Source organism: Macaca thibetana, chromosome 15 (genome assembly GCF_024542745.1).
Source record: "Macaca thibetana thibetana isolate TM-01 chromosome 15, ASM2454274v1, whole genome shotgun sequence".
NCBI classification, from domain to species: domain Eukaryota; kingdom Metazoa; phylum Chordata; class Mammalia; order Primates; family Cercopithecidae; genus Macaca; species Macaca thibetana.
In genome coordinates this window covers 39,905,910-39,921,798 of record NC_065592.1, presented here as the reverse complement: position 1 = coordinate 39,921,798, position 15,889 = coordinate 39,905,910, and the positions used below count along the sequence as shown (strand labels likewise).

General features: G+C 36.5%; 2 protein-coding genes across 3 annotated transcripts in view; one reads left to right on the top strand and one right to left on the bottom strand.

Annotated features, from left to right (window-relative positions):
- Nucleotides 1-15,889, bottom strand: part of ERP44 (endoplasmic reticulum protein 44) — a 115,551-nt gene that overhangs the window by 24,178 nt on the left and 75,484 nt on the right. For both annotated transcript variants that reach the window (XM_050761505.1, XM_050761506.1), the window contains 6 exons: nt 15,382-15,566; nt 13,983-14,098; nt 11,600-11,657; nt 9,724-9,840; nt 1,068-1,179; nt 4-145 (listed from right to left, as the gene is read on the bottom strand). In XM_050761505.1, coding sequence (XP_050617462.1) covers nt 4-145; nt 1,068-1,179; nt 9,724-9,840; nt 11,600-11,657; nt 13,983-14,098; nt 15,382-15,566 — 730 coding nt within the window. The remainder of the gene's footprint in view (nt 1-3; nt 146-1,067; nt 1,180-9,723; nt 9,841-11,599; nt 11,658-13,982; nt 14,099-15,381; nt 15,567-15,889) is intronic.
- Nucleotides 7,982-15,889, top strand: part of INVS (inversin) — a 321,952-nt gene continuing 314,044 nt past the window's right edge. Inside the window, exons 1-2 of the mRNA XM_050761483.1 lie at nt 7,982-8,602; nt 12,319-12,394. The gene's annotated coding sequence lies outside the window, so the exon portion shown is untranslated. The remainder of the gene's footprint in view (nt 8,603-12,318; nt 12,395-15,889) is intronic.

The following is a 15,889-nucleotide window of genomic DNA, read 5'->3' as shown; positions in this document are numbered from 1 at the left end:
TACAATACATCTTTGAAGTCTCCAAACACATACATATGCCTAAAGCTGTCAATAGCGATTACAGGACAATCTGCTGGAGTTTTCTGTATGTGCAGAAGAGGATGTCTAAATTTGTCACAATCGGCATGTAAAAAGTTTATTGTACCTTTTAAAAAAAAAAGAATTTTGAGAGGTAAATTCAAATTTTCTTGATTATATTTTCATAAGATTGCAAGCTCACAAAAAGTGACATACTAAAAAAGCACCCCAACATTCTTAAGAGTAATATAGATCAGAAAAACTAAAACCTAATTATCTAACACTTAAAATAGGTAGGCTTTTAGTTCTTAGGGCACGAAGTATAACTTCTTTAGAAATCATATTGACTTAGCCCAAATTTGAAGGCTATAATGAATGTTTTACTCTCCTTAAATGGGCAATCATTTACTTTGCAGATTACCAGGTTCTAGGCAGGAAGCTCAAATTGATATATGAGCCATTCTCATGGGACCATTTTCATACCAGCCTATTCCAGCCATACTGGTTGATTTTTAGTGGAATTCAACCTGCAAGATAGTATGTGACTAAAATGGGCAGCTCTATACAGTAACTTTAGTTTATTTTGTTTGACTTTCTTCCCCAACTACAGAGGAAAAGCTGGTGATACCTCAAATTCCATTAAATGCTTTGGAGAAATCCACAGACAACTACTCAACTTTCTTTCATTTAGAAATAAATGTTAATCAGACTGTGTAAGCTCTCTCAGTAATATCTCTGGGAATGTCCATCGGAAAAGGAGTCAGACAAGCAATGAAAGAAAGTGCCCAGAACTAATGCTCATTCATGACCCTGCTTTTCATGAACTTTGATTTTTCTCTCCAAAATAGTAATGGTTAGAAGACAAACAAAAAACACTACTTCATATTATCGCTCTACTAATGCCTCCTTACTGTCACATTTGAATGCACTAAAATAAGGTTTTAACCCAAATATGTTTATGTGATTTGAAAGTAATGGGAGGGGAGATGATGAAAGGGGGAAAAAAAGAGAGAAAGAAATGATGAAAATAAACACCTTAATCTGTCTACCTTTTTCACTTATTAATTGCCGAGCTACTTCATTCTGGAATATTTCTAAACTTTCTGTATCTTCTTTCATGTGAAAGAGTATGAGAAAAGGCAATCCTTCTTCTGTCAATTCCTGTAGAGAGAAGCATTCAATGAGAATCATCAGGCTTCTCCATTCAGTTGTAGCTATTTTCTAGGTAGGAACAATTTTGAACCCGACCCATGTAATGTAATAGTTGTAATATCCCAGGGGGGAAAAAAAGGCTCAGTGGTGTGAATAAACATTAGCCTGAACAGAAGACTGAATTCACTCCCCTCCCCACCTCAAGCACCCAGGCGGTCAGAGGATCCACATGCCCTGCTTTGCTGCAGAAACTGATCTGCCTTAAAGGAACCACTGTCTGTCAGCCAGTATGGGATACGAGGCCTCAGGGTTAGGCTGTTGAACTCATGACATATAGAGGTGAACTATGCTGGTTCTTTACCAAGGCGTTAATTTTAGGGTAGGGTAAACATGACCAGTATTTTCAGTCTTCACAAGTAACACTGAAAATTGAGTATATCAGCAATAAATAAATATGATTTGCAAATTTTTTTGTATTCTAAGGTTGTGAAAACCATTACACTTATATATAAAACTTAACCAAAGCTGAAGTGTTTTATCCAGGGTAAAAGACAAAAACTCCATTATTTATTAATTTTCAACCAATACAATTATTAATAAATACCTGCCCCTATATATTTTCACATATCTCTTTATACACATACAAAAGCACCTTGAAAATTATAAAATGCTATTAAAATTTTTATTGTTGTAATTGGAGAATAATACAATGGGTAGTCATGATTAAATGAAATGTGATACGTAGATAGATTTAATTAATCATTTATTCTCCCCAACAAATGCTAAGTTCTGAGTCATCAGAAAAAGTCCAGAAAGGGTCTCAAAACAAAATTATTTTCATCAACTATCCTTTTGAGCATCTCTCCATAAATTTAGGAACTACCTCACCAGAAAGTACAAATGTCCTTTATTTAAAAAAAAAAAAAAAACTGAAACTGGGACCTATTTTACAAGATTAAAAGTTTTCTTCTGGTTCTCATCTCCATATTTAAGCCTGTTTCACTTGTATATAAGATCAATTATTAAGCCTCTTGTTACACTTATTTTTTAAAAAAATGAGATACAATTAGCATACCATAAATTTCACCACTGTTTTTTGGAGACAGGGTCTCACTCTGTCACCCAGGCTGGAGTACAGCCTCAACCTCCCCAGGCTCAGGTGATCCTCCCACCTCAGCCTCCCAAATAGTGAGGACTACAAACATGCATGACCATGCCCAGTTCATTTTTGTTATTTTTTGTAGAGATGGGATTTCGCCATGTTGCCCAGGTTGGTCTCAAACTCTGATTGCTCAAGCAATCTGCCTGCCTCAGCCTCCCAAAGTGCTGGAATTACAGGTATGAGGCCACACACCTAGTCCATCATTTTTAAGTGTACAATTTTGTGGTTTTAACTATATTCACAAGTTGTGCAAATATCACCACTAATTCCAGAGTTTTTTTTTTTTTTTTTCTTGAGACGGAGTCTCACTCTGTAGCCCAAGCTGGAGTGCAGTGGCGCGATCTCAGCTCACTGTAACCTCTGCTTCCCATGTTCAAGTGATTCTCCTGCCTCAGCCTCCTGAGTAGCTGGGACAACAGGCGTACACCACCATGCCCAGCTAATTTTTTTGTATTTTTAGTAGAGACGGGGTTTCACCATTTTGGCCAGGATGGTCTTGATCTCCTCACCTCATGATCTGTTCCCCTCGGCCTCCCAAAGTGCTGGGATTACAGGCATGAGCCACTGCACCCACCCTAGAACATTTTTTATCACTTCAAAAAGAAACTACATACCCATTAGTACTGATTCCCATTTCCCCTCTCCCCACCCCCGGCATCACATTAATCTTTTAGTAAGCTGATTTTTTTTTTTCCTCATCTTTTATCTCTTGGACTCCCATTTTTTCTTCCACCATCCATTAACTGATGCTGGTCTCAATGGTTGTCTTTGGACTTCTCTGGTCTAGCCTGACAACTTCATGTAGTTCAACAGTTTCGATCACTACTTCTGATCACTTATCTGTGTCTACAAGCCCAGCTCCAGTACAGAATCCAAGCCTAGGTTTCCATCTGTCTGCTTAACATCTCCATTTCAAATTCTAAACAAGTACTTTAAATACTCAAACTACTGCCTAGTCCCCTCCTGTCTAACCTCCTTCTCCTATCTCCCCATTTTCTTTAGTACTTCTACTTCTCTCTTAGTACTTTTCTTTTCAGGATGTAGTGCCTCTTCTCTAAAGCCATCTCTCATTCCACCCCATCCCTGTCAAAGGAAAATTCTTTTTTCTAAACTCCAAGAGCATTTTATCAGTGCCCCTCATGTGGAATGGGGCATGACTTTGTGTTATATTATCTGTACATATGAAATATTAAACTGAAAACCCCTTGAAGACAATCTTACTTCATTTCTGTTTTGCTCACAATCAACATATGTCAATAAATAAACAAATGCTTCTAAATAGGTGGTAATGTATGCTGCTTAGGCTTCCAAGTTTACCTATGTCCATACAAGCATATTTTTTACCAAACAAATGTTAAAAGATTAAGGAGAAGAATAGTAAGATAACCAGATTTACAGGAAACAGCTATTTCCCCACAGATTAAATGACTGAATGGTTGGTTACAACATAACAAATCTCAAGAAGTATTAAATGTGCTGACAACCACGGGGAAGGGTGCTACCCTGTTTCATTGTTTAAGATTTTCCAGGTCTATACCTTTAAATCTGGTTTTAAAAATTATCCCTGAAAGAACTGCCAGAGCAGGCGAATAGTCATGACAAATTCTTAAATTTTCCTGGGCCTCTGAGGACTAAATGAGTGAATGCAAATTGTCTAAAAAATGTAAGTAATCCAACTAAACATACCTGAGGCCTACAGAAGTAAGAAAACCAGGGACAGGCTGGGCGCGATGGCTCACACCTGTAATCCCAGCACTTTAGGAGGCTGAGGCGAGTGGGTCACCTGAGGTCAGGAGTTCAAGACCAGCCTGACCAACATGGTGAAACCCTGTCTCTACTAAAAATATATAAATTAGTTGGGCGTGGTGGCAGGCACCTGTACTCCCAGCTACTCCTTCAAGGCTGAGGCAGGAGAATCCCTTGACCCTGGGAGGTGGAGGTTACAGTGAGCTGAGATCGCACCATTGCATGCCAGCCTGAGTGACAAGAGCGAAACTCCATCTCAAAAAAAAAGGCGGGGGGGGGGGGGGAGCCTAGGACATTCATTTGATAAACTGTAAGCAGAAAGAGTCTAATCCATCCTCTCTTTCAAAACTAAGTTTAAAATCAAAATGGAAAAGACTAACAATTCAAATATAAATAAATAAGTATTTTTTAAATGTTTACTTTCTTAAAGTTTGATTTAAAGTACCTCAAACATTCTGCTTTACAATTGCTTGTCTTAACTATTCTATTAATAAATTCTAAGTTTTTTTTTTTTTTTTTTTTTTTTTTTTTAATAAGTATGAATGTGCATTAAAAAGCAGAGGGAGCTTAAATCCCAATCTCTTCTAGGCTGCTGGTACTATAAAACTATGACACACCACTGACACCTTGTGGCCAAACACTCAAATTGTAGGAGCAGTATTTTGAATTCCGTGAAATGTCTTACAGTCCACTTTAAAATGCTATTAATGATAGGAAAGAGATGGAAGCAAGACAAGATTATGTGTGCTACATCCAATCTATATATCCAGTATTAAAAAGAAAAGAATACAAAATTGAGTGCATTGCACACAGAAGGGTATTATTCAATGAAAAATAAGAATTATGTATATTCTAGTGAAAATTTTTTACTTTGCCCTGCAATGAGAAATGGTTTGAAAGACGCTATTTGATCCAAACATTTGAATTCCTGTACCTAAGCATTTAGTGTGTCATGGGGGGTAATGACACATGATTAAAGATTGAAAGACACCCAATCTGAGCATATTTATTCAAACCATCTCAAAAAACTACAATGACTTAAGATGCGTCTTAACAATATGAATTACTCAAAATCCAGGAAAATACTACTTTGAGAAGAAGGTTCAAAAATAACACTGAAAGAAGCAACAGAACATTACTGAACAAAAAAATACTCTGGTCACTAAGAATGGCCTCCAAGTGCCAAGCTGTGACACAGAAATAAAAGTTGAGTATCTCTTACTCAAAATGCCTGGGATCGGAAGTGTTTTGGATTTTGAAATATTTGCATTATTGTTAACGCTTCAGCATCCCTAATCTAAAAATATAAAGTGCTCCAAGAGTGTCATGGAGGTACTCAAAAAATTTTGGAATTTGGAGCATTTCAGATTTCAGATTTTCAAATTAGGAATACTCTCTGAAATTCTAAAAAACTAGGGAAAAGGAAGTAGAATCAAAGAATTGCAGGAACAAAAGAAACCAGAAAACTTGGTAAAGCAACTTCTTTAAACCAAAAAAAGAGACTTTGCAAGAAAAGGCTTGTGTTAGAATTTTCACTCAAAAGTCTTCTATAATTCAAAATTCCAAAATATTTTATAATATGGCATTGCATTAAGATAATAACCAGTGCAATAGAGCCTGATAAGTTTATGATATTTAAGCTTGCAGGATTAAAAATATATTAATCACATTTCATGAGAAACCATTTTTAGAACTTTGATTTGAGAAATAGCTATTATAAACAAGTAGGATGTCCCAGTGGAGTATTCTTACATGTTAAACTGGATCCTGGCAGCACTAATCCTCTTTCTATGAAACACTCAGCAAAGAGCCAATGTAAGATGATTTAGGCTTGCAATGATCTGTCCAAGCAGACACACCGAGAATCTCATACAAACATTCATACATTTGATTTGAAATTGCTACAAACTTAATAAGAATTAAATATTATTTTATGGTGGAAAAGGTACACCAAAAATGTACCATGCTGACATAAAAATACTAACTTATTTTTATGTACTAAAATGCAAAGGCAACATTTAAATCAGGTAAAAAAAAATCTTATAACGAGTTTTTAAATGCTGTTGGCATAGACTTCTGCTTCCAGAAAGATGAAGTAGACACTTTTCTCTATTTCTCCCAGGAAGTTCAGCTAAAAATCCTGGACATTATATAAACAAACATAAGGCCCTGAAAAGCAAATAAAACAAAGCAGACTGGCTAAGGACTTAAGGACCTAAGAAATGGCACTCAGTTCCTTCAGTTTTCTTTTTGCCTTATACATCTCAGTCTAAGTGTTGGAAATGCCAATGGACATAGATCAGAAATACCCCAAGAATGCATTCTCAAGACGAAGAGGGGGCAAAGAGCACTCTGGTTTACTCACAATGGCCAGTCCCAAAAGTTAAGTGTTGCTCTCTCTTCCCCAAGAAAGGGGGAAAGAGATACTAAGATCTAAGAGCTGGAAGCCTCTGGAAAGACTCAGGGAGAGTTTCAGGGAATCTTGGAGAGTTCACATATATTATCTCCAAATCTTAAAGCACTTACCAATATACATACACCTTAGTAACAGAAAGCATCAAATCTGAGATTATATTCTTCCTTAAGAACTCCAGGTTTTGTTGTATTACAATTAGGTTAAGCTACAGTGCTAAAAATTACATTCTGAAGTAATAATGGATGTACTTTGGACTAATCTTACTACTGGGAAAATTAGAAAAACCAGGGTCATAATAATAAGAATAAACCACCTTTTTGAAAGCATCCAAAAGTTAAAAAAAAAAAAAAAAAAAAGGAAAGAATTATGGGCCAAGACTGGAATAGAAGGAAACCCAGAACATTAAGCATTGCATTTGAAGCTGCTTTTCTTCTAGGACCATCTGTCTTTCCAGAAAAGGCAACTGATAGTGCTCAATCCCACTGATCATCAAGGAAATACAAATTAAAACCACAATGAAACTCTACTACACATACACCAAAATAGATTAAAAATGTAAATAGCTGATACAAATGTGGGTAAGGATGTGGAGCAATGTGAACTTTGATATACTACTGGTAGGAATGTAAACTGCTAAAACCACTTTGGAAAAACTGGTTATCATACACTGAAATTGAATATATATATGCCCTATGACTTGGCAATTCTATTCATAGGTATATATATCCAGTAGAAATCTGTGCATATATTCACCAAAAGACATAATAAGAATGTTCATAGCAGCATTATTCACAGTAGTCAAAATCTGGAAGCAGTCTAAATGTCCACCAATAGTAGAATGGATACATTGTGTTATATTTATATAGGGAATTATATTCAGCATGAAAATGAATGAACTACAGCTTCATGCAATATGAATGAATTCCATAAATATAAAGTTGAGTGAAAGAAGCCAGACACAAAAGACATGATTCTATTTTAGGTTCAAAAACAGGAAAAACTTCCTATAGTCCTATTCAAAATAAGTGGTGATTATGAAGATGGTAAATGGGGGTAATGATTGAGAAGGAAGACAAGGGGTTTGGAAATATTTTATTTCTTGACTTAGCTCAGGGATTGACAAATTATAGCCATGGGTCAAATCTGACTCGTTGCCTGATTCTGTTAGGTCCATAAGCTATAACTGGTCTTTAACTGTTTGGTTTGGTTTTTTTTTTTTTTTTTTTTTGAGACGGAGTCTCGCTCTGTCGCCCATGCTGGAGTGCAGTGGCCGGATCCCAGCTCACTGCAACCTCTGCCTCCCAGATTCAAGTGATTCTCCTGCCTCAGCCTCCCAAGTAGCTGGGATTACAGGCGCCTGCCACTATGGCTGGCTAACTTTGCATTTTTAGTAGAGATGGGGTTTCACCATGTTAGTTAGCCAGGCTGGTCTCGAACTCCTGACCTCAGGTGACCCACCCACCTTGGCTTCCCAAAGTGCTGGGATTACAGGCATGAGCCATGGCACAGGGCCCTCCCTGGTCTTTATATTTTTAAATAATTGGGGAAAATTTTAAAAATATTTCATGGCATGTGAAAAGTATGTGTCCAGAAATAAAGGTTTATTGAAACACAGCCACACACATTTGTTTACGTATTGTCTAAGGTTACTTTTGTGCTACAACCGAAAAGTTGAGTAGCTGCCACAGAGATTATATGAACTGCAAAGCCTAACATACTTATTACCTGACTCTTTGTTGAAAAAAATTGTCTACCCTCTCTCTTAGTTTGAGCTGCTATATTAAAGTACCATAAACTGGGTGGCTTGCAAATTAACAGAAATTCATTTCTTATCATTCTGGAGGCCGGAAATCGAAAATCAGGGTGCCAGCATGGTCAGTTCTAGTGAGAGCTGTCTTCTAGGTTGCAGACTGCCTACTTCTCATTGTATCCTCACATGGCAGAAAGACAGCTACATAACTCTCTGAGGTCTCTTTTATGAGGTCACAATCCCGTTCATGAGGACTCCATCTCATGAATGGAGGATTCATTCCCTAATACTATCACATTGGGGATTAGGATTTCAACATATGAATATTAGGACACACAAATATTTGTTCCATACCACTGTAAGTAGTGATTATATGGGTATGTTTACTCTGTGATAATTTTGGGGGACCAGATACTTAAACTGTGATTTATACACTTACAATTCTTTGAAGTGTATATGCATACACAAAGTTTTTAAAAACTGTACCTAATACAAAGTTTTTAAAAACTTGCATTCTTAGGCCATTGATTTTAAAAACAAAAGACCTGGAATGAAAGATATGTCTTACATAAAGTAAAGAAAGGACAGAGGTCCTTACAGACATAACTCTTTGTACTTGTTTCTCCAGCCTCTTAGGTTTTTAAGTTTTGTTTTGGTGGGAGTTGAAAGAATTTTGATGGACTTGATTTCAGACGCATGGGATGACTGAGGTCAGTTACATGATCACTGCTAACTGCTTTCATTATTTATAATGAAAAAGACAACATTAACTGCTTTACAAAAAACAGAAGAATCTTTTAATGGCAAAGGATTATTCATTATATAGAAATAATTGTAACTAAAATCTGCAAAGCACTGCTCCTAAAGCAGCAGTCCCCAACCTTTTTGGCACCAGGGCCCAGTTTCATGGAAGACAATTTTTCCACTGATTGGGGTGGGGGATGATGATTTCGGGATGAAACTGTTCCACCTCAGATCATTAGGCATTAGTTAGATTCTCATAAGGAGAATGCAACCTAGATCCCTCACATGCACAGTTCACAACAGGGTTCACATTCGTATGAGAATCTAATGCTGCCGCTGATCTGACAGGAGGCAGAGCTCAGGCTGTAATGCTCTCTCGCTGGGCAGCCCTCTTCCTAGCAGGCCATGGCTGCGGACCCTTGTTCTAAAGGACATCCACCCAAACAGGGATCCTCAACCAACAGATGGGCATCAGAATCACCTGAAAGGCATTTTCAAACTCATTTTCAAGGTTATGGTGAACTACTACTCTTACTGGAAATGTAATAGAGGGGTTCTGGGACAGCAAAGGTGAAGAATCACTGGCTTATATTACAGAAACAGCTATGATATAGTTATGTTCACTATATGATTCTTACAACTGATAACTCTGTTAACATAGTAAGACAGGTGGAGGAAGCTTGTGGTTTCAGACATTTGAATTTAAAGTAACAATACACAGTAGAAAGCCCATACCTCTCCATTTTCAAATGTTATTTCTCGGACAAGGGGAACACATTTATCTTGAATCCAATTGTAAGTCACATCAAAATTTGTCATAGCTCCCAAGTACACCATATCCGGAGCAGAATGCTATTACAAGACAGGAAAAAAAAAAAAATTAAATCTAAACTGTGCTGGCAAAAGTATATTCTTTTTTTTTTTTTTTTTTTTTTTTAAAGCAAAGTCTCACTCTGTCACCCACGCTGGAGTAGAGTGACATGATCATGGCTCACTGCAGCCTTGACTTCCTGGGCTCAAGCAATTCTCCTACCTCAGCCTCCAGAGTAGCTGGGACTACAGGTGCATGCCACCATGCCAAGCTAATTATTTTATTTTATTCAGAGATGTGGTCTTGTTCTGTTGCCCAGGCTAAAAAGTACATTCTTAAATCCATCCATGAACCCAGAAAATCTACCGGTGTTACAAAAGAAACATAAATCATGGAACTTCCAAGAAAGAGGGCCATGGGTGGTAAAAAGCAGGTAATTCTGTGATTACCAGTGAGCTAATAATCTAACCTGTGACACCCAAGCCTATTGCTTTTTCTTGGATTTAGGTCAATTAACTCTTTTTCAGTATCCTCACCAAAGGCAGAAAGGCATTGTGAAAAGAAGAATTCTCCAAATGAATTAATTTAGCTATTCCTTAGAGCTGAAAATTTTAGAAATTACTTCTTTTAGAAGAAAATATGGATAGTGAAAAAGCCTTGAAAAATACAAGATGCTATATGGATGTAAGGCAAGACTATTTCATTTTATTACCTCCATATCTGTTTCCACATTAACTCAAAGTCAATTATCTATGAAGTGTCTAAAATGATAAAAATAATAGCTAATATTAATAGATAAACTTACTGTGTCTAGGCATGATTGTGAACATTTTATATGTGTTGATTCATTTAATCCTCCCAACATCCCTATAAAGCAAGTACTGTTATTATCATCCCATTTTTACTAATTAAGAAATTGAAGCATGGGGAAGCGAAGAAACTTTCCCAGAGTAACATACCTAAGAAGGTGGCACATTTGACATTCAAACCCAGTCTGATACCACCAGAGCCCATGCTCTGAACAACCACACTACCACTGGGAGATATGTACTGCATTCTGATAATCTAGAGATGATGATACTAAGTAAGCTACTCAAAGAAATGTACTTGCAAAAAACATAAGCAAACACCTATGTGAATTTAAAATAGAAACTTTCTAAGCAAGAAATTCATTTATCTGCACAAAAATTTAAAATCTCAGTGTAAAAACACTGTAAACAACATTAAAATGAAAACTACAAATTGAAAAAATATCCATAAATTTCCTTTTTTTTTTTTTGGTGAATTTGGGATAACACATGCTATGATTTTTGCCTCTTAGTTATGGCTACCATCACCTGGTAGGGCCTAAGCAGCTACTTAAAACTTCTTACCCTACAGGTTAAAAACAACCTAGCTGCTCCTTATTACCTGGCAGGTACTGAGTAAATTTATCCCCCAGGAGATTTGGGAGTTTGGCTAGTACAATACTAGCCAAATACAACAGGTAGAAATGACAATCACAGGCAACTGCAGCATTTGAAAAATTTGGCTCCCAGACTGAATGCCAGAGAGATAGAAAAGGCCTGAGAGTCAGGGGATCCCTAAGGCCAGCTCTGCTACTCTAATGCCTGTGTGACTTTAGGCTTCTGTGCTCCCATCTTCGTTTTGAAGGGTTTAGATCAGCACAAGATGATGCTTCAAAGTTCCTTTCAATTCTAAAGTTCTATGATTCTATGAACATTAACACATATAAAACTACATTTTATACATGTATTTAAATTATATCTTATCATACAACATTAAGAAATAGCAACTTACCCCTGGTGGTTTGTAGATTATGTTGTCTCCACTATATCTTTCCGGTTTTGAAACATCCCTATAGGAAGGGAGAAGCAGTAATAAACCTGAATGACAGGATTCTGCAATGTAGGAATTACAGACTTGAAATACATACTTATCCATCATAGTCCCTATTATAAGACTATGCAATACCAAGAAAAGCATACATTTAAAGAAAACATTTAATATGAGGCAGACTTTTTAAAGGAAAATTTTAGTTGTTTTTGTGTTTTGTATAAGTTTAGATTGGGAGTTTTAGCACTAAAAGGTTGTTTTTGACCCCAGACTGTTTTCTAGCAACTAGGGATCAATGTCATTGGTTTGGTCACAAGGACTGAAAAAAAAAAAAAAACCCCAAAAAAAAACCCCGAAATAACCCACATCACTAAAATATAGTTCCATAAATAAGTAATTTTTTGTTTATTTGTCCATTATTGTTTCCTAAACCTAGTACAGTATCTGGCACATAAAAGTTGTTCAATAAAAATATGTAGAGTGAATACTATAACAAATTACTTTTGTAATCAATTATTTTTAGATTAATTGAATATTGATTTATCTCTAGTTTCTAATTACAGTAGTCCAGGAGATAGGGGGAAGGGGTGCTAACCTAGATTGATAACAGTGAGAACAGAAAAAGTGTGTTCCATTAATTAATTAATTCAATAACTATTTACTATGTGCTTCCTTTATACCAGCTATGCCTTGACATTGGGTAAACAGGAGTGAACAAAACTAACAAAACTCTCTCTCTCTCATGGAGTTTACATTTTGGTGAGTAGAGATAGACTAACAAGTAGATATATTTATCTTTGGTGGTTACAGAAAAAATGCTATGAAGAAAATAAGTGGAATAAGTAGATAAAGAATGACAAATTAAATGATGGTAGTGCTCCTTTATATAAAGTTATCAGGCAAAGACTTTCTGATGAGATGACATCTGGGAGGAGCACTTTCAGATACAGGCTCTGCTGCAGAAGTGTGCTTGCAGCATTTAATGAATACGGGTTGGGCACAGTGGCTCATGCCTATAATCCCAGCGCTTTTGGAGGCGGAGGCAGGAGGATCACTTGAGGCCAGGAGTTCAAGACCATCCTGGGCAACATGTGAGACCTCATCGCTTAAAAAACAAAAAACAAAAAACTAATAATGCACACAATAAAACATACAAACAAAATCTTACAAAAGCATTAAAGCAAGGACAAACAATAAAAGTCAAAAAATGAAGAGGATATATTGTGCCAGACATCCAGGCTCCACTCAAGATAGCTACTACAATTGAGCCTAACAGTCATGAGCCAATGAAAAGAAATAATACTGCATGGAAGTCAAAGGATGGTTGAGATAACCTCCAATGAGGAGAGAGGGTCAAGAACAGAACCACAAAAATGATTCCATCTTGAGAAAAAGAAAAAAAAAAGGAGATAAAGTCAGAGAATTCAGACAGGTAGGGGCCAAACCAGGGGGATTCAATGTAAGTGTTGACACAGCAGAAAAAGAAAAAGGTAGTTGAACGTCACACCCTTCAGAGGAATTGAAAAGGATTAAGATGTTTAAAAGACCACTCAATCTGGTAATTAAGAAGTCATTTTGTGAATGTGTAGAGGCAAGTTTCATTAGAGCAATGGAGGTGAAAGCTTCCAAAAGGTTAAGTTTTTTACTGGTTAGAATTTGAGAAAATCAAGGTAGCCAGGCATAAACTATTCTTTGAAAAAAAAAAAAAGAATAAAAAGAAAGATGACATTATAGCTTAAGAGAAGAGGCAGGTCAGGAAAGAAAGAAGCATGTTTTCAGAAAAGGAAAGCAGTTCTTGAAAAGGGTCAGGTTGAAAACACAAGAAAGCAGGAACAACTGGTGGATCAAAGCCCCAGAGGAGTTTGAAAGGACAGTTACAAGGATACCAGAGAACAGGTTAGCCTTAGAAAGAATTGTTCCTCTGAGACAGGGAAGATATAAGAAAAGGTGGTGGAGAGATGGAGACGAATGACGACGATAAAACTCATGCTTCTTAACAAGAAAGACAGTGTGTTGTTTCACTGTGGTAACCCCACAGATTAGCATTTTGTCTAACATAGGATAAGAGTTAGTAAATGAGTTCAATAAAAGCATGAATGAGTTAATTGTTAACTTGTCCATTTTTTCCTGCTTGCCCACATTCTGAAACAGATAATACTATAGAAAGAAAAACAGAGTTTTAAAACCTTAAAAAGAATTCAGAGACAGGCATAAAGACTGTTTGGTGATTTTAAAAGGACTGAGATCATTTTTGGAGAGATCACCTTCAGAAAATGACCAAATACAATAGGAATTTAACATGGCAGCCAAACCAACCCACTAACACACTTTTAAATAAGATACTTACCCAAATGCAGAAAGAAAGGCACAGTCATCATGCAAAATATTCGCTACTCGTTCAAAAACTCTATAGTTGTCCGAGTCCTTTTGCTCAAAATATCCAATGATATTTCTTTTGCTGCGCTGTAAAATAAAGTATGTAATTATTTTGCAAACACACAGTTTTATAAACATGTTATTTCATTTACCCCTTATCTTAGTCTAGTTATTGTTCAAATAAAGTATGACTATAAATGCATATTTAGTTTTTAACACCTAGTCCAAAACTATTAAAGATTACATTGGGTTGAAAACAATCTTAACTATAATAAATATAATTATAAACATTTCCTTCTAGCATTTAAAATTTTTAAGAAATAGATAACTATTTGATCAGTGACAATCTTTTCCTAAGTAAGGGGACTAATTCTAAAATGTGTTAAAACAATGTATCAATCATAACTTGTGACTGTTGGAGAGACTCCCCCATGGCTCTCTCACACTCCTACCCATCTTACTGGGTCTACCAAAAAATGCAAGACTCTGACTACTCTTTATCCAGGCCATTTCTCAGAGTTGTGCTTGCAGCGAGCAACACTGATACGAGGGAATGCCTCCAGCCAGGACAAATGCAGGGTTACTGCTTGCTCTGAAATAGTGAGTTCCCCAAGCCCACTGTCCCTCTCCTGTGACATAACCCACTGCATGTGCAGGTATCCATCTGGGGAGTCCTCTGTATTGCCTCCATAGGATTTGGAGGGCAAGGAAACAAATGCAAACATGCTCACACTACTTGCTGTGATGTGAGCAATAAATTCCTTTGTCTCTGACCCAGCAGTCTTGTGTCTTCTAACAGAATCCATGAAATGGTAATTGGTTAGCTTAGCTTGCAAGTAGGGTAAAATCAAATCTCAAACCTGACAGTGATGATTGGTGATTGTGATAGAGCCCAAACTCAATTGTTTTTGCTTTTGTTGTTGTTGTCTTTAAAACACTACCCAGTGTACAAAGAAAGGGGTGTGCTAAACTTATCGTTAAGCAGAGGCTATTTTAGAGGACATTAAAACTCATAAAAAGAGCTCACACAAGGGCGATTAGAACAGACACCCTGAAGGTCTCCACAAGAAAAATACAGAAGCTCTGGTTGTATATACTTGACTTTAACTTCCATTTCTTTATAATTGAGGCTTTCATATATGCTCAATTCACATTAGTACAGCTTTACTGTATGCTATATCTTTCATCCACAAGTTCAGTATAACGTATTTCCCTTGAGATTAATTCAAAAAAATTCAACTCATTAAGTATATGTATGTCAAATCCACTGCAATAAACTATAGGAGAATGTCCAGATTTTTTGTTTGCATTAGAATTTGTTTACATTAATCAGGGAATGTTCATTTAATCTAGCAAAAGTTACAACTTACATCAAGAGTGGTGATTTCTGCTAAGTCCCGAATTTCTTGAATGGGGTTACTTTTTTGTTGCCTGATGTAATCTGCCAGTGCTTTCACTGATCGCTGACCCCTGTATTCTCTCTTCATCATCATCCCATTACGAAACAATTTGAGGGTTGGGTATTTGCTTATCCTGTATCTCTGGGCTATGTCAGCTAAAAGAATGAAAAAAAATTATTTACCCTCATATGTAGTCAGGGTGAGCCCATTAGCCTAATGGTCAAAAATCTTACAATTGCTTAGTGAGAACTTTTTGGTTCAAGTCATTATTTTTCAGTGAGAGAGAAAAAAATAGTAATAATCAGGACTTGAGTTTACACTAGTTAAGAGACCAGGTTCTGGACTGGGTTTAAATCCTAATTTGTGACTTACTGGCCATGTGAACTTGTAAAATGCATAAACTCTCCATGCCTTAGTTCTCATCTATTATATAAGGATAATCATTTCTGCCACGTAAGATTGTCTTAAGCATCAAATT